The 18,740-nt window shown below is 38.5% G+C and overlaps 1 protein-coding gene and 1 pseudogene across 1 annotated transcript; one reads left to right on the top strand and one right to left on the bottom strand.

The window, feature by feature from the left end:
- Nucleotides 1-504: 504 nt before the first annotated feature.
- LOC103712088 lies at nucleotides 505-5,913 on the bottom strand (annotated as a pseudogene).
- Nucleotides 5,914-11,194: 5,281 nt separating this feature from the next.
- On the top strand, nucleotides 11,195-15,965 carry LOC103712087 (transcription factor BHLH089). Its single transcript, XM_039117320.1, has 6 exons — nucleotides 11,195-11,617; nucleotides 13,434-13,637; nucleotides 13,924-13,989; nucleotides 14,171-14,239; nucleotides 14,332-14,403; nucleotides 15,489-15,965. Exons 1-6 carry the CDS (start codon nucleotides 11,354-11,356, stop codon nucleotides 15,618-15,620), a joined length of 807 nt encoding a protein of 268 aa, XP_038973248.1. The 5' UTR covers nucleotides 11,195-11,353; the 3' UTR covers nucleotides 15,621-15,965.
- The last annotated feature ends 2,775 nt before the right edge of the window (nucleotides 15,966-18,740 follow it).

Genomic DNA, 18,740 nt, shown 5'->3' with positions numbered 1-18,740 from the left:
AAATGGGCTATCAAAAAATGGGTATTTATACATAAAGTGCAACTGTTTAACAGGGTGACAAACTACTCGTACAGGAATCACAAGACAAATCGCTCCAAAGCATACACGACCGTCCAACGATTATCAGACCATTGCTACACTACAATTTCATGGCCCAGATCCAATAAACATCGCCATTACTCCGAATCACATCACAAAAAGTACACAATGGGAGGGGTCATATGCTCAGGAATTAATTCAAAGTGAACAGATAAGAGTCAGAGAGGAGACAAAGCGAAGGAGAAGAGACAAACTGAAGGAGATGTAAAGAGACTGCTCCACATCTTTTCCATCAATCTACTCTGTTCCAGTTTGACTTACTCAATGGTCATGTCCGTCTGCGTCTGGCTTTCATATGCCAGTAACCAACAACCAAGAGATAGCAGCAAATCGTCCATCCCATCAGTTCAATACATCATCAATTCACAGGCATCAACAAAATATCCATACCGAGAAAATAGGGCATAAAAAGAGAACGACTACTCGATATATTAAGAAAGAATAGCACTCAAGGCTATACAGGAATGATATCCAAATTACGTAGTCAATCCGATCCCAGTTCCCAAACAGGCAAGAAAATATTAGAATGAAAATACTCATTCACAAGGGGGAACACTTAACCACAATTCATCAACCAAGCACTAGTTTTTTATGTAGTAGCAAATGATATCACTATACTCAAAAGCACCAGTTTGAGTGGGAGAGGGAGGTGCAGTGATCTCATATCCGCTCATACTAGCATTTGAAGCCATGGCAAATGGACAAAATTATGATGAGGATTAATGCAATGATGATGCCCAAGACGATCAGTTTTATCTTCATGTTCTGAAACCACATCTTCCTTCTCATCTTTGTTCCTTGCTGCCTGAAATCTTGAGCCTGCAAACCCCAAACACAAGAAAACAATTTAATGTTGAACAGCCTTGAGGGAAAAAATAATCACCAAAAAACGAAATTGAATGCAAACCATCCCTGTCCACGAATAGTACTGCCAGAAGCAAATCCAAGAAAACATCCAGATGCCTACTAAGGGTTGGTGAACGTAAGTTACAGACCTGATAGCGAAGGTTTTCAGTTTTGTCGACAAGCAACTCGATTTTCTCCCCACGATCAAGAACCTAAAAAGATGTTCTCAAAGGAATTAATTATGCTACTTGTCAAGGAAAAGGGAATTACTGGCAACATTCCATAATTAAGGACAACAAAATCATTAAAATAATCACAAGTTAAACCATTAAAAGAGATACCATGATGTACCTTTTCAATATTTTCCATCATAACTCCTTTAACTTCTGAGACCTGCGCTTTCACTTTCGCCAGTTTGCTTATTTCCTCAGGGTGATCCACACAATACTGCATGTGCTCTTTCAGTTTTGGCCTGAAATTTTAGTGAATATTTTTTTAACGTTAGTCAATGATTTTGCCATCAAAAGAAACATAAAATCACAGCAGTATCTTTGAATGGTTAGCAAGGAAAAAATATACCCAAACTCTCGGTTGAGGCCGTTAGCTGCAGCAGTTGCAGCTTTTCCTCCTCCATATCTTTTGATGAAATCATCCTTAATCCTCTCCAGGAAGGCAATGGGAATTTGTCTGCCGGCTGACTCAACTGCAACTACACAATATGCTGCAATATCCCAGATGGATTTTACCCACTAATAATGAGTGCATAATGGTAAAGAACTTTTATATTCATGTTCTCAGTTTAAATATGCAAAATTCTCCTGACAGATTATCCAGCATAATTAAATAGCACTGTGCTTTTTTCGATTTAAAGAAACTATTAAAGCATGAACCGGGACCACAATACATCCTTCATGTAAGGTATGGAAGGACGATAAACCAGCCCATAATACCAAAAGACTATTGTCCACCCACCAAATTTGGATCCATCTATTTGACCAGCCTCAAGAATCCCAGCTATTTGGAAGACAAACATTACAAAGCACAAAGAAGCTAAACAGACATAAAGCTAATGCTAAACATGACGCTCAGCAAAGACAAGGTTGAAAGCTATCAAAAGATGGGTCTAAGAGTAGCATCAAGGGTCCTGGAAGCACAAAATCAGATAGCCACAAAATACAAATCAGAAGGGATTTAATCACTTGTAGCACCAAACGGTTAGGCTTACCGTTGCTTCTCAGAGTTTACAACCAAAATTCTGCTTAGACTTTCAATGTGCTAAAAGAAATAGTATCATATGCCTCTACTTTCAAATACCACAGTACCTATAATAAGAAATCATTTACTATTATCACTCTTTCAATAACAGCCTAACCATGTGACTATGCCCAGCTTAACCTCAGACCACACACTGTTGCCAATTCTATTGAACAACAAATTTCCCATACCCTCAACTGAGTGTATCCGACTGTTCTCACTGTCATTACACATCTTGCACTGCAACAAATAAAATACCACTCAAGACCTACTCTAGTACAACTATGGTTTCTTTATACAGTTATCATTTCCAAAGATTGACCCTTGTTTTGCCAATTTATTTGAAGCAGACTTGTTCATTGTAGTACTAGTTTATGTTCTCCAGGAACCAATCAATCAAACATCACAACTATAAACTTCTAATCCACCCAATCCAGGAAAATACCTAAATGATTTAAAGCCCCAATTGAAGTAATGTACAGTATAGGATACTGAAGTTATTTAAATCTGCAGTAATGGAACAACATGAGCCACAATTATTCTCCAGAAGCACTTCCCAAAGCAATAATTCTTATCATGCCTTGCATAACAAAAAAAACAATTGAGATGATTAGAAAAGGAGACCTCCATATACCCAAACTTTTATCAACAACCTTCAAGATCTCAATCACCTACCATGGACATCCAATCATAAAACTCGATACTACCCACAGCTGGCACTGCTAGGCAAACATTACCTATATGAAATAAGATCATGATGCTAAATTTGCTCAATTGTCAACTACCAAACCATTATAAAGGTGTCCTAATCATAAAACCTGATACTACCTGCAGCTGGCACTACCAGGCAAACTTTACCCATACCAAATAAGATCATGATGCTAAATCTGCTCAATTGTCAGCCACCAAGCTAAAGGTGTCCAACTGGTCACCAGTTTAACTTCCAAATACCGAGAGAAAAGTTGCTCTTGACAACAAAGAATTATTCCTAAATGGCATCAGTTTAGATCTTGGTGCACAGACATCAATACATATCAATTTGTGGAGGGAACAACAACTGATTACTCTTTTTCTGCACAAAAATATCATGACATTGGGCATACCATGTAATACACGCTAGAAGATACGGGCAAGAAAATATAAGGTCTGGGTGATGGCTTTGTCATATTTGCTCTCTTTGATGGATATAATGATTTTTCTTTTATCATGTTAGTGTTTTGGAGTGAAAATAAAATGCAACTATCATCTTTTAAATTACACAACATATACTCCCCTAAGAAAGTAGAATAAATGCCCAACATCAATTACAGAATTTATGATCTGCGAGGAAGAAGGCAATATAAGAAACTATACAAGAAAGACCACTGATAACAATGAAGAAGAAAAAGCTTCCTATCCATTTTATACAGAAAAATGCACATGCATGATATGATGTGAAACAAAAGAGAATACAAGGTCAACTGGAAACACAACAGTGTAATTTACAACTGAACTCATCCTACAGCAAAAAAACCAGCCATACTTCATCCGACCAAACTATAATGCTTATTAAAGAGAGAAATTTACAGGGCTTAAATGATGTAGCACAGAATTAAACAGTTCTATTTCTAAGATGACAACATAATCCAGGAAAATAACCCAATGCAGGTGCTGAATATAGTGAACATAGCATATGCAATAATATACAGATATTAACTACCTCCACGTGCAAAAAGAAATGCGTATAGATAACATGATAACATTAGCAGCTCAGGAATTAACCATTAAGTCATGAAAGACATTCTAAAAAGTTCCAAGCAATTGACTATGACCTCTTCGTATGTCATAACAGGAAGATCATCCAAATCTTGCATTTCATGCTTTTGCAGCATGGATTCAGCCAAAAAAAATATCATAAACAATATAAAAACTGGTGTCTACATTTTTCAAAAAATCCAGAGCCTTCAGCTTAGTATGTGTAAGTACATCCATGGACCTATAATTTTTCCAGCATTGTGCCAGCTAGTTTGTAAATGAAATCAATGAACTCTTCATCCATAACAGTGGAGTTGCTTGATTGGCAGGAAGATTTTTAAAAAATGCACATGCAAGAACTGCAGTCTTTCAGCCATCAAAAATAGAAAGCTTTTAACCATGATCTTATTCCTTCGAGTAAGCTGTTTCATAAAGTACAAGAAAACTCCCCAACAGGAACTGTGTCGTGCTTTTCGTTTAAAAGACATGCTTTTGCCTTAGCTTGCAAACCTTCTAACAATGTATATAAACTCAAACATGTGATTGGCGATATGGATAGATCAAAATCTTCTAGTACTTCAATTTTTAGGTGAGCCTCAAACTGATGTCAACAATATGAATTGGCGGTGAATCTCTATCCAAGGCAACATCTTTCATTAGAGTACTAACATTTAATGTACAGGATCCAGCCAAAGGATAGGAGCTTCAAAAATTAAAAAAGATGAAGGGGAAGAAAAACTCCAGCAAGAATCTCCATCACAGGCCAACACAGATCTCTGCACAGAAGGAATCTGGGCTTCTTACTGCAGTTTCGAGTTTCGAATTTGAAGTAAAGGGGACTAAGCCAACCAAAACACTGCATGGTTCAACCCTCACGACCTCATATGAAATCCGCACACTGAATTAGCAAACTTATCACCAAAGTGCACCGATAAGTTTAAGAATTATTTACTGATTCACAGTAACACAAAGTGACAGAACCAAGTATTGACTAGATCTTCGAAAATTAAAAGTACGCACTCAGAAAATTATATACAATTATGGCCAAAAACTACCAGAATGAAAATTCTTCTCATATAAAATGGCATGACCAAATCAAGTAGGATGCAGTAAAAGTTCCATCCAAGCTTCTTTCTTTCAACTATCTAGATCTTCCAACTCCTTGCAATTAAATCTGCACTACTGTTACTTTATCAATACCGAGAAGAAAGAGATAAGGTGGTAAGCTAAATTATACTTACCACTTCTCTCCCAATCAGGTAAATTTTTAGATCCAGCAAAACCATAAGAACAATCTAAACACGCAAACATAACTAGAAAAGCCACATGCTGGTTCTTCTCCTCTTTATGCTCAGCCAGAATAACAGGAATCAAAACAAATCATCTCGACATTGATCATGAAGCAAGGATTCTAGAGAACAGATAGAGCAACCAAATCTAGCCATAGTTACCAACACATACCTAAAAGAAAACCTAGCATCGCCAAACCCTAGAATCGAACACGAATCAACTAAATAACCAAAATATCACTACAACACCACGAATCGGAAGCAAATCAGGAAGAATTCCACCAAGAAAGTAATCAATAAAGGCGAAATCGAAGGAAGGCGATCGGGGGCTCACTGTATCCTTCCTCGACGAGGTAGTTGAAGGTGTGGCCGTCACAGTTGTAGGTGAACTTGTTGTTGCTCGCCGGGAGCTTCTGTAGGCATTGGGAGGCGATGCTGGTGAAGTTCCCCGTGAATTCCGTGTACTCCGCCAGGATCACCGTCCCCCGGGCCACGAAGCCATAGATCAGCGACTGCTGCCCCATCTCCCCCCTCCTAAAACACTAGCCCTAACCCTAGATCTATCGGCGCCGAGGAGGATAAAAGTAGAACGAAAGCGATGGGAGGCTTCCTCTCGGAGAGAAAGAGAGGGGGTTTCTCCTCTTTTTCTCCTCTCTCTCTCTCTCTCACGGGAAATGATAGGGGGAACAACGAGCGCTAGAACTGGCTTTATTTATATATTTTATTATCTTATTTCATACGTTTTGACGCGTTTTACGTAAAACGGAAAAGTACACCGTCGAAACGGAAGCGAGATCTGTTTCGATTTACATGAACGCCCCTGCCCTTTATCATAATTCCGAAATTGCCATTGCCTGCTCTCACGCTGATTACCCGAGTGCCCTCTTATGTCTGTTAATTGACGAAATTGCCGCTGTGCTCTGGGTATCAAGGCGGCAGATTAAATTCGAATGGGGAAATCGCGATTGCTCGCTTGGTCTGGTGGGTGGCAATATTGTAGTTATAATGCAAATGAGTGGCTTCTGTTTAGGGAAGGTATGGGTCTTAGTTTTGATCGGTGGCATGCAAACAGGGCCGACTGTTTGTCGCGTTTGTACAAAGACACGTCGCCGCCGTCGCCGCCGTACCTTTCCAAGTAATGCTATGTGGAAGCCTTTGCGATACACCCGATGGGGCTCTGCCACGTGGCAAGAAGGACTTTGGAAATTTGTACTAATGAGCGGATGAACGGTGATTTATGATTTGCCGAACAAGCATCATAACAGACGGACCCAGATACAGGGAAACTTCGTGTGCGCCATCAGGTGCCCCCAATAAGTTCTTCATCACTTTTCCTTTCTTTCCTTTTTTTATTTTCTTTGATTCCTAAAAAGAATAGACACCTAATTTCCGATCTCCTCCTTCGTCGCTAAGAATGCGATATTCGTTTTCGAAATTCCAAATTAGTGCTCTCATTCGCCGGGCCAATATTATCTCTGGACCGTTCACCTAATCGTGTGACGTGGTCGCCAACAGCAAACACTTTTTTCGGGCTAATAGTCATTTGCCACATAGCTGCATGGTCGAAGCGGAAGCAGGTGGGGAGGAGTTGTCCGTGCCGTGTGGGAGTGGGTCCCACAACCCCGGATAAGGACGTTGGACCAGCGGCGTTACGTTTTACCGTCGGACGACACGCTATCTTTATCCCTTGCTTCTCCTGGAGGGGGGAGATGAGAACGAGCCAAAACCAAGTAATTCCGGGGCGGTTTGACAAACCGGTCTGGTCAAATTGCACGAGCCATAACTCAATTTATTTGATTTCGTAAACCATTCGGCCATCCATTGGAATTGGAATGGGTCTTAACCAATAGATGATACGGTCAAAGTGAGGAATAATGGTTGAATTCCCTGGTGCTTTCCATGGTTGGTCCCATCTTGGCTGGCGTTTTGAGAATGGTAAGGTGCCCACATCGAAGAGTTTGAAGGCTTGCTTACTTTGGTGGCTAACTCCACATGATGAAGGGAACTGTTCCTTTTTATTATTTGTTAAAAAAATCAAGATTGAATTATTCTTGACAAGGTCTATTTTCTCTTGGTGCCGAACTAAACAACAATTTCATCCTCCATTGATATGTAATTTGCTTTTTACCCCTCGTTCATCAAATCGATAACCTTGCAAAAGTAAATACTAAAATAAGCAATCTAATGGCGTATTCACAATCACTGGCCAAATTTAGCTTCTTTTCGTGTTGCTTTTATACCTTCCTGCATATTTATCAACAACGTTGGGAAACAAAGCCTGCAGCGTGCAACTACGAACACAAATTAATCTACCTCTATTATATTTTACTGCATAATGTAGTCCAAAGGATGTTATTGTTTTAACTAGGAGCACCACCTTCTTTACTTGGTTCATCTCCAATAATCGATTTATTGATCCTTGCCGCTGTTGTTTGTTGATTTTTTGATGTATAATACCCAATATGTTCTCAACAACGGTAGAACTCAAACTTACCCCCTTTCATCAGCACACTGATTTCATGTACGTGAATTAAAAATGGTTTCACATTTAGGTATTGTTGAGAAAACAATATATTGAATGCTACTTGGCAGATGATAGAAACTCCATTTGCATCGTATTATAGTATAAAGTTGTGTTATATTTTTTCAACAATCATTGTGAAGGCTTGGGCTCGCTTCACTTGACCACCCAAGCTCAGCCCAAAAAGGGTTGACTGTGTGTTTACAGTGCGTGGCCAGCCAATGATAGGAGTCTTCCTCCTCTCTAGCGATTTTGGCCGAATATAGGAGTCATAGGGTCATCGGGTACCCTATGGCTCCCCTATAAAAGGTACCCCCTCTCTTCTATAGCCCTTCACCGATGATGATCGCATCTCCTTCTCTCTCTTTTCTCCCTCCGAAATTGCAGCATCCTATTACTATGCCCATAGAAAATCCTATCATCATGAAAGAACCCCTAATTTGGCACAACATTCACTATCCTCGTTCTAGAAAAATGCATATATTAAATAACTGTCTCAAAGAAAACAACTCAGAAACAAGAAACGAAGGGCTCGTTTGGTTCGCGGGAAGCATTTTCCCTCATAGGACCCAAAAAAAGACCTAGTTCACTCGCCCATGGCTGAATGGTTAAAGCGCCCAACTCATAATTGGCAAATTCGTAGGTATGATTCCTGGGAAACAAATTCCTAGGAAGAGGATGCCTAGGAAAGTACTTTTGGCATGTTTGGTTGACCATGGAAAAGTGACAAATTTCCAAAGTGCTTATGTTTGGTTGGCCATCCACTTTCCTAGGAAAGTTATGTATAATTCCTATTATGCCCTTAATAAAAATTAGGTTTTTAATGCCTCTTTAATGCTTCTTTAATGCTGAAGGGACTTTTTGGAAAAAAGTAAAAATGGAGTTATTCCCACCTCATGGAAAAGTAATTTTCCCATGTTTCTCATGGGAAAGACTTTTCCATGAAATGTGGGAATCATATTCCCATGGGAATACAACTTTCCCTTCTCTCTCCTTTGAAAACTCCAACCAAACAAGAGGCATCTCATTACTTTCCCGTTGACCACACTTTCCCCCCTTCTTTTCCCGCGAACCAAACGAGCCCGAAAAGGAATTCATACCCCCCCTTGATGCTGCTGCCACTGTCCTCCTCCGTGGATGACATGGAAACATTGGCCCCAATTGAGTCCATGCCCTATAATTTATTGATCGAGTCACTTAGACTTGACCCATCTGGAATCGATGTGCGCCCAGTCAAGTCTTCTCTTATTATTTTAATTCTATCAAAATCATCAAATAAAAATTAATTTTATTTTTAATATTTTTAAATAGGGCTAACAGATTTGCCTAGTAACATTTGAAGATCTAAGGTGAAAGAGGTAAGTAAATCTTGCACTCTTTATTAATTTTGAAATTATCATATTTTTTATTTATATGGTTTGCTAATGAAGATATTATTTTCTTTTAAAAAATTATGGATTAGCACATGTATTATGAAAATCATGCTTTATTATGAAAAATAGTTTCATAAATATTTTTAATAAAAATAGCTTGTTTATAAGATATAAATTTAATCATGCTATTTAGTGTTTATCATCTATTTATGCGTATACTTTAAGAATATATATATATATATACACATTCTTAAAGCTCTTAGATCACTATGTAAAACTTTTTAAACTTGGGGAAGATCGACACTCGGAACTAGCATCCATATGAAACACGACCCTGCCAGCGGATATAAAGTTGGCATACGAAACATGAAGCTTTGTCGATTATGAAATATTACCCTATTACGGGTATAAACTGATCGTAGCATGAAAATCTATGAGTAATATTTTGAACTATAATATAGCTAAATGGCGGAAAAATGATTATGAATTTATTTGTAAAATAAACTTAAAACCATATTTAAGAAATATTGATGATTTGTTCGTGCATTATTTACTTTATGACTTGCTTTAATATATTATATTATAAAATATTTTATTTTTACAATATTTGGTATTTTCTTTAAATGATGTATTGACATAAAAACTAATGCTTGTTTCAGTAAGGTAGTGTAAGATTTATTTACTAAACTATGTCACTCACATATTTGTATTTTTATTTTTTTTGGATGAATAGGATCAATAAGGATGAAGTATGGTCCAAGCTTGAAGTTTGCACAGTCAAGCTTGGCAATTTGTAGAATTTTAGTTCTTTAGTTGGTTATGAATTTGTAGCTTAATAATTTTCTAAATTTCGAGAATTATGGGTTTGGTATTTATATTTGGATTTAGTCACTTTGAACTAGTATTTTTTTAGTTTTATTTAATGGATGGTGAAATTGGACTTTTATTTATTATATTTTGTTTGAAATGGATTTGAAAGCTAAATGTAGTGGTTGACTTTGTGTTATCGTAGGTTGTATTCCTCGGTATCATGGACGTATTATGCCTCGAATTTGGGACGTGACATTCATTCACGAAAATACCATAATGCAACAAGATGTTTGCATATGAAAAAATTATGGCGCGGGCCCCAGCATGACCATGCATGCCACTAATGCCCAAGGTGTCTTGTTGTGGGCCAATCACTGAGACGAGCACAGAATGAATGGAACCCATGCTAACAAGTCATAGTGATTGGTAGCATGCACTAGCGTGGCCGTGCATGCACCGGCATGCAATAATTTCTCTTATGCACCAGCTCTGTATTTCAACTTTATAAAAATATGTTTTTAACAAAGTACAATCTTCACAACTCTTTCCCTCACATTCACACAAGGATAAAATTCAATACAACACATTCTTGCAACGTTTCTAACCCTCCAAAATCCCAATAAATTGGCATTTTATCAACGACTTAATTGACATATTTTTATTTTTAGTAAAATCATTTAGACAAATAGTTCATCAAAAAATACTTCTTTCTGTTAGTTAATTACCTTTGTTGCACCATCCAGAATACTTTTCATAATTATTATTCTTCTTCTATTTTTGCCAGTGGAGTGGCGGTATCCGGACCCTCGTGTGAACAGGTACAATGCATGCACATTTTTTTTTATTAAAAATACGCCCACGCTCCAATCCGGTTCATCGCCATGCGTTTTCCAAATCCGACCGCATGCGTGCAAATCGTGCAACGCGGATCTTCACCTCGGATTCCGCGGTCGGTGAAATCCTCCGCGCCCCATTGAATTCTCTTATATATATATATATATATATATATATATCGTTTTTCCCTTGCTCCCCCTCGCCATGGAAAGAGGGGAAAAAAGAGCAAACTATACGAACTCAAAACGGCGAGCCGGAAGACTCAACCCCACCGTCCCGACACCGTCCCGACACTGCCGACTTCTATCCGCTCGCCCTCCCAAGCCGGCGCTCGCGCTGAACCATTTATTTATTCACCCACTTTAACGCACCACGCGGAAGTCATCCAAAGATAACGGCAATAATTAGTAATAAAAAGAAACCAAGACAAAACCCCACTCACTCTCTCTCTCTCTCGAGTTAGCGAGCAGTGTCACTCCTCTTGGCTTTGTGGGGGCACAGATCTGAGCCCATTTTTTCCCTGGAATGCTCCTATAGAGGTGAATTTCGGGCGATGTGAAGCGGGATCGAGAGGGTTACGGGGGATTGTAGCCATGGATCCGCCTTCGCTAGTGTCGCAGGCGCCGCTGCCGGAGGTTTGGCAGTTCCCGAAGGTCGGAGTACCGCCGGGGGGGCCGAGGGTTGGACGAATGGTGCCGGGACCGGAGGCCTCTGCGGTGGGGAATCGGGATGGGTCGCTGGATGATTCGACGGTCACCGAGCAGAGCGGCGGGAGCCGGGGGAGGAGGAAGCGGAGGGATTCCGCTTCCGAGGATGAGTCGTCCAAGCTCGTCTCCACCAGCAGCGGCAATGACCTGGTAATTATATGTTTCTGTTTGGTTCTTGGAGTAATTGACGTGTTCTGGAGGTTACGAATTGCTGGGGAGTTAAATAGCTTGAATTGATTCTGTGATCTGTAAGTCATTCATAAGAATTTGAGATCCGGAATGGCTGTTGAGGGGATATTTTTTTTTTTGGGAGTAATGTCGGGGTAGGGGACCGCAACGTTGGATTTTTAGAGGGTTATGAGTGCCATTCTCCCCTCCCCACGCGCCCCCCCCCCCCCCCCCCCCTCTTTTTTTTCTTTTCTAAATTGAACATTTTATGGTATCGTGCGGCTATGACTGATTGATCTGTGTTGGATAGTGATAATTTTCTTATTTATTTAATGATTTCATAGATAAAATTTCTTGGCTGTTCTTGTTGGATTATGACATTTGGTGGTGTGGTACCTGAACTTTATTTTGAATCAGGCTGCACCAGTCTTTCTCATTGTACAAATTAACACTTATTTTTATCTTGTTGACAGCTAATACAGTTATCTTCGGTATTCAGATGTTTCCTTGGCTTTGAAGGTGCCTTTATTTAAAGACCTCATTGTTATTGCTCTGATATATAGATTCATCATTCTTTTTGAAGAATCTATGACATATAATCCCATGACTAATTCAGCCGATGTAATTGGGTATACTGTAAAAGGAAATGAACATAAAATCATATTATTCTAGTTATTCTAGTTAGCATCTCTGACGTCTGATCATTTTGACATCTGTGTGACGTGTTTTTTGTTTTCCTTCATATTGAAAATGGAGGTTACGTAACTCCCTTTTTTTTTGTTCTGTGAGTAGAAAGTACAAAAATGCATTCCATATGATTGTTTAGTTTAAATGACTACAAATGGTGCTAAATAATACCAAAAGATGAAAGTATGCAGCATAGAGTGTTTTTTTGTATGTGTTATCACTAGCGAGATTATCTAGTATATGTTATCTGTGAATACATATATCTACGAGGTTTTGTTTTATCTATTGAGGTCCTATATGGCATTTATAAGCCTAACTGCAGACTCATACTTCTAGTGGCAGACAGTGGCCACTCATGGAAGTTCTGAATCTAGTGCAAGTGAGATGCAGTTAGTGAAGGAACTCCTCTTGGTAAAGCCATCCCAGGGCGGAAGATTAGACACAACACTTGCAAGAGATGACCCTTCAGATTAGAGAAAACCTTATTGATATTACTGTCAATGGTTGTATTTTTTATCATGGGTCCTGAGGAGAAACCCTTAACCTAAACCTGACCTAAACTCGGTCAAGTTCCAATGAGCAGAGGTGAACCCAAGTTGATGACTAAATACCTCTACCCGCACCAATTATTTCAAGCAGGTTTATCATGGGTCATATTGTCAGTCCTGTGATTGGCCTAAAGCAAGCCAATTAACTTATCCTCATCTATGCCTTTAGCAACCTTATTTATTAAGTGGAACAATTATTATATATGCTTTCGTGATTGGTTGCATCAACAAACTCAGTATAGTGTACTTAAATAATAGTACACTAGGAAGCTAGCCAGGTCTATCCATCTAAAATGTAGACCTCTCTCATCCCAATGCCTCCTAAATTTGTGTCTAAGTTCTCATATGTGGGTTTGGACAATTAAATTATTTGTTTTTAGGGATTTCGGGACTATGTTATATATTTGCAATACTTGGAGACTACAACTATTTGGGAAATGAACATCAGAAGTAGTGTTTCCTAGGGCTGAATATATTTCTGGCATAATGGGTGATTTGGGTTGAGTTGTCAGTTTGGTCAGCTCTGTGCTTTTGATGTTAATTTAATTCTTAATATGGTACAGACTGATTCTGAAGTTAAACGTCCCGAGATCATGAAATCTACTAATGAAACTGGCAATTTAAAAATGGAGGCTGAGGCAAGTTCAGGCATATGCAAGAAGACTGTGGATCAAAATCCTCCACCCCCTGAGCCATCCAAACAAGATTATATCCATGTGAGAGCAAGAAGGGGTCAAGCAACTGATAGCCACAGCCTTGCAGAGAGAGTAAGCATGTCTCTAATTATTATAAACTTACAAACTTTTTTTTTTCTTTTTGCTAAATTTTTACATTTTGACTAGCATACCTATTCAAAGTTTAATCTACTCTTTAACAGGATTATAGGAATCATAGAGAGATGATACAATTCACTCACCATACTATTTCTATATGTTCATGCATACTCTATCAAACATTGCTCACATGATAATAAATATAGGACTCTTAGGTGTTAGTTGCCATGAGATCAGGACGTGAGCCATCTTACTAATTGAAATCTGTTTATTATCCCAGGCAAGGAGAGAAAAAATAAGTGAAAGAATGAAGATCCTCCAAGATCTGGTCCCTGGATGTAATAAGGTGGTTACTAATGTCATAATTCCATATTATGGTGCTCAAGTATATGTTACAGGGTTGTATGTGGTTATGTTGTGGAAATTGTTCCTGACTACAACATATTCATGACTTTAGTTTTCTCTCTCTATCAGAGTTAGCTTTTGCTAATGTTAACTTGTGCTTATAGAATTGTTCCTGCAAGCAGGTAATTGGCAAAGCATCAGTCCTTGATGAGATTATTAATTACATCCAGGCATTACAGCGTCAGGTTGAGGTATGCATCTTTCCATCATTTGACATTCTTGGTTCCTGTACACTTTCCATTATTTTTTAAGTAAGGAGCTACATATATACTGGATTTTGCAGTTTCTATCAATGAAGCTTGAAGCTGTTAATTCGCGCTTGAACACTGGCATTGAAGGGTTCCCCGCTAAAGATGTAAGTTCCGGGCAAATATATATCAGGCAATTTCATCTTGATAGGATAGGTAGAGAAAAAACCTTGCATTCGTCCTTCCTGAAAGCATCATTTGCTCAGGCAGAGAATGGCCATAGAAAGCCTTTTCGGTTGATCATGTGGACCTATTTTCTCTTATCAGAGGCACTGGTGTCAGTCTATTACTTACTTGAGCTATCCTACATTCCCACTAGCTACCAAGACCTAAGAGCTGCAGCGGATAAGCTGCAATGCATAATAGGTTGACGCTGGTGATCTATCCTAGGTTGAGGAATCAATCAGGAACCCGTATATGTATCAAGAATATATCTTTCTGGCAGTTTGAGAATCATATCGGGATAATCTTGGGTTGTAGAAATTGCACCAACAATTACTTATGCTTTCATCAGGCAAATATCTAATAGTTCTATTCACTTTTCTTGGTTATACTATTAAGGCGTTGATTATAGGTATTTTCATTTGTTACTAACAATATTATGTATTTTCTTAAAGAAATGGATCCGAATGCATATGCTTCTTTTGATTTCTGTCCTTCCTATGCATAAACAATGCAGCCCTTTACTCTCTGAATAGTCTGGGTACAGTCTTGGAGGACCGTCACTCTTTGGCTAGGGATGTACATGAGATTTGTGCCAGATGGATCTCTGCAATGGGCCTGCTTATTGGCTGGCTATCGACTTCCTGTAATATTTTCACATGGGACATGGGCGGGGCATGGTGCTGTGTATGCAGGTTCTAGACTGCCAAGACTGTGTCTCAAAGGCCATGTGTACTATACCAATGTCCAGAATGTTTTTCCCCTTGCTGTGCGGTGATGCCACAGCCTTTAATAGACCACATACCCTGCAAAAATGGAATTATTCTACAGCATATTTATTAGATTTTTTATATTTTGAATTTAGGGGTGAAGTTACTGATATATCACCGAAGCATTACATACAAAAAATTGTTGATTCCTTGTCATGTTGTCCTTTTAGCTTAAATACAAATGAAATTCCTTTTGATTTGCAACATTGCATTGGTTTGAAATCATGAGATGAGGCTGACATGCTGCTTTTATTTAACAGTTTGGTGCTCAGACATATGATACAACTTCTAGTTTGGCATTCAACCCACAGCCAGCAAGAGAGTATGGGCAGGGTTCAGCAACAGAATGGCTTCATATGCAGGTTGGTGGTGCGTTTGAAAGAGTGACGTAATTGCAACAAATCCTCTTTCACGGGTAATAAAAGCACATTACCAGGATGGATCCAGGCTGTTATTGTAGGCAATTTATCTTCAGATCAACTAAGTTATCAAGTATGTTCCAAATTTTATTTTATTTCCTGTTTGGAGCCGTTCTGTTGATAGGGTCATGAACAGGAAAAAAAAAAGTTGGATAGTCTCCATTTTCTAGCATTGGGCAAGATCAAGTTATTTCCTTTCACGTGTTCTATGGGACTTTGTGTGTTCCAGTGTATCAGTGAACATATCAGACTAAAACTGTGTTGCTATACTTCATGACATAGCTAAGGAATTAATGTTGTTCCAGAATTTCTTAGTTAGATTCCTGTAGTGTTAGTATGGTATGCTTTCAAGACGCAATACCAAGACATTAGGGCAAAGTATACAGCCTCAATCTTCATGCTTCTTTGCCCCCACAACTTTGCATGAAATATTTCCATGCTTTGAGATGACAACTTATTGTTTACACTTTAAGCAGAATGGATTACTCTTAAGTCATATTGTATGGCTACATATTTTTGTTGGTATTGGTGGTCTCACTGATTTCTTTCTTTCTTTCTTTCTTTCTTCTGTTGGTTCGGCAATAGAATTTTTCAAAAAATTCTGCTTGTTGATCACCAGTTTTTAGGTTATTGGAGGTTATGTATTTCATTTTTGGCTTCATATCCTCAGCAAATGTTATTTACTGTGCTTGAAAAACTTTACCACAACCATAACTATCAAGAATTTTTCCATTTAGATGTGTTGGAATCTCACATTTTTTCTGACTATTCCTATCAAGAGCTATTTCCATTAAGATCCTCTCCTTACCTCTGCACACAAATCTGAGCTCCTTTACCTTCCCAAGGCCTCAGCACCTCAGCACATGATAAAACACCATCTGAAGCAACTCTTCATTTAAATATCGTGCTGGCTCATTTGTTACTATTGCACAATTCTTTTTAAGTTTCTTATTGTAGGACTTCTGCAGACTACTGTTTGTAGTTTCTGCAAGGTGGTTGAATTTCTATTTTTATGGGGCCAGATGAATAAATCCTTGTCTGCCACTTTATCCACTCAAAGGCGAGCGCGAAGTGCAATACAGATCTATAGTTTTTCATCTTAAAGAAGTTGCAAATGATATATTTTCTTGACTTGATACCCACTTATTAATAAGAGGCAGGCCCTGTTCATTCATAAGAGGTAGCCCCTGCCAGCTTTTGAAACCATGATCTGGATACAGACCCCACTGCTTCCACTCCAGGTATTGGGTTCCAATGTGGTTACCAAAGCATGCTGTGATCCAAAAGATTGTCCATGCTGGTTGGTGCCAAGACTTAAGTGGAAAGAGTGCAGGGCTGGCATTAGGATGACGGCCAACCGTGGAAGCAGAGAATCTATGAAGGAATCATGCTTTTATCAGTGAAGAGGATCTCATGATGCTGACCTAAAATAGATAAACTGAGATGTCTTGAATTGTTCATAGTTACATAAGCCAATCCGAATCGTGCAGTTCAGATGTATAGAAGTATGTTGTGCCCAATTTGGTTCCAACTGATTCAGCCTTCGAACTGAATTGATCCTCTGGGTTGAAGCATTCAACTTTTTGTTTGCTAATCCTGATCGAGAACAAAGTATAATATGACAACAACTACTCCATGTAAATTACTGGCATGCATCCTTGGACTAATTATTCAAATTTTCAGAGTATTGGAGAATGCTAGGGTGCTATATTTTATAAGCCCCAGTATTTTGCTACACCGCTATCTTTCCCATCCTATTAGCCAGTGATTGCCTCTCAACTCCGTATGAGTTTCACGGGTCCGCTTGTTATCGACCGGTACTGAAAGTTTATCTGACGTTGAAATGAAGTGCAGCTGTACTGCATCTGCCGTGTCTCTTGATAATTCTGATATTATCAAACTTCCTCTGGTCTGTGCACTCAGAGGCCAAGAAGCCACACTCAGTGGTTGGAATTTACAGCAGTTTGTTGTGATATATTGTAGGTAAAGTTAATGACTTTTATCTTATGCTCAGATGGTTTGTTAATGGACTTGCTGAAATATTAAATGTTAGGCTGCCGTAAGCCCTGTAAAGAGATCTAAAAGAAAAATATTATGGATGCAAAACAAACTTAATTTTTAAGGTGCTCGGAGAAAAATGTAATCCAGGGAGGGGATCGTCAACTTATTCCTACATGCTTGATCTTTTCCTTTTAAAAAATATCATGTTATAATTCTCTAATCAGGATACACCTATGTCGCCACATTTATGTGTGAGTTATACTCTTGCCATTACCTCACATGTTTATCTTGATGATTAAAGGAATTTGTGTTCTAAATAGGTCAAGAGGTCTCTTTGTACCCATCCTTAGACTTAATTATACAAAATAACCAACAAATATCCCACCTGATCCTATGATGCTCTTATAGTATACTCTTACCATCCACCCAAGACTAAGTACTTTCGAAGAGTAGAAAAAGTTATAATCAGTATATAACATTAATCCTCTTCTCCCACTCCTTCTTTTTCTAATCATAACCACAAATTCGACATCTAGAAACATTTTAGCAGGAAAAGAATGTAGATGCAGAACGACAACTAGAAACATTTTAGCAGAAAAAGAATGTAGATGCAGAAAATGTAGAATATCCATTATTTTCCAAACAAAATTATTGTATTAAATATTAAAATAAAAATATAATAGCAAAAATATAAAATTATTAATATATAATAGAAAATTTAAGTACAAAAGAGTTAAAAATAGAATAGAAATAGTAAATTGGTACCACCACCATCACTATCACTGCAAACAACAATAGACCAATTTGCCACCTATGATTTTTTTTATTTTCATGTATATATTGTAGATGGATTGTAGAATGATTTTGCAAATTTTTACCTAACCTATTAAGATCTTGACAATTTGATGCACAGATTTATCTCTTCAAGAACTTGAGGAGCAAGAAGCGTACCAGACTGCTGTAATCTAGCGCTAAAAACGCGGCCTTTGTCCTGACCACCGACTTTCTACTGAAAGGAGTTATTACGACCACCTCCCCTAAAATATACAGCGGCATGGAGTTCACTCACCGAAATTCCCAAATTACCCTTAC

This window comes from Phoenix dactylifera, unplaced genomic scaffold, assembly GCF_009389715.1.
Source record: "Phoenix dactylifera cultivar Barhee BC4 unplaced genomic scaffold, palm_55x_up_171113_PBpolish2nd_filt_p 000204F, whole genome shotgun sequence".
In the NCBI taxonomy this organism is placed as follows: domain Eukaryota; kingdom Viridiplantae; phylum Streptophyta; class Magnoliopsida; order Arecales; family Arecaceae; genus Phoenix; species Phoenix dactylifera.
The sequence above is the reverse complement of the archived record's forward strand: the minus strand, read 5'-3'. Positions and strand labels throughout refer to the sequence as shown.

Bases quoted from the DNA above. Each gene is read 5' to 3' on its own strand.
- LOC103712087 (XM_039117320.1), top strand. From the start codon at position 11,354: ATGGATCCGCCTTCGCTAGTGTCGCAGGCGCCGCTGCCGGAGGTTTGG. The intron at 13,638-13,923 runs GTAAGCATGTCT...TTATTATCCCAG, and splicing joins GCCACAGCCTTGCAGAGAGA to GCAAGGAGAGAAAAAATAAG. The intron at 14,240-14,331 runs GTATGCATCTTT...TGGATTTTGCAG, and splicing joins CATTACAGCGTCAGGTTGAG to TTTCTATCAATGAAGCTTGA.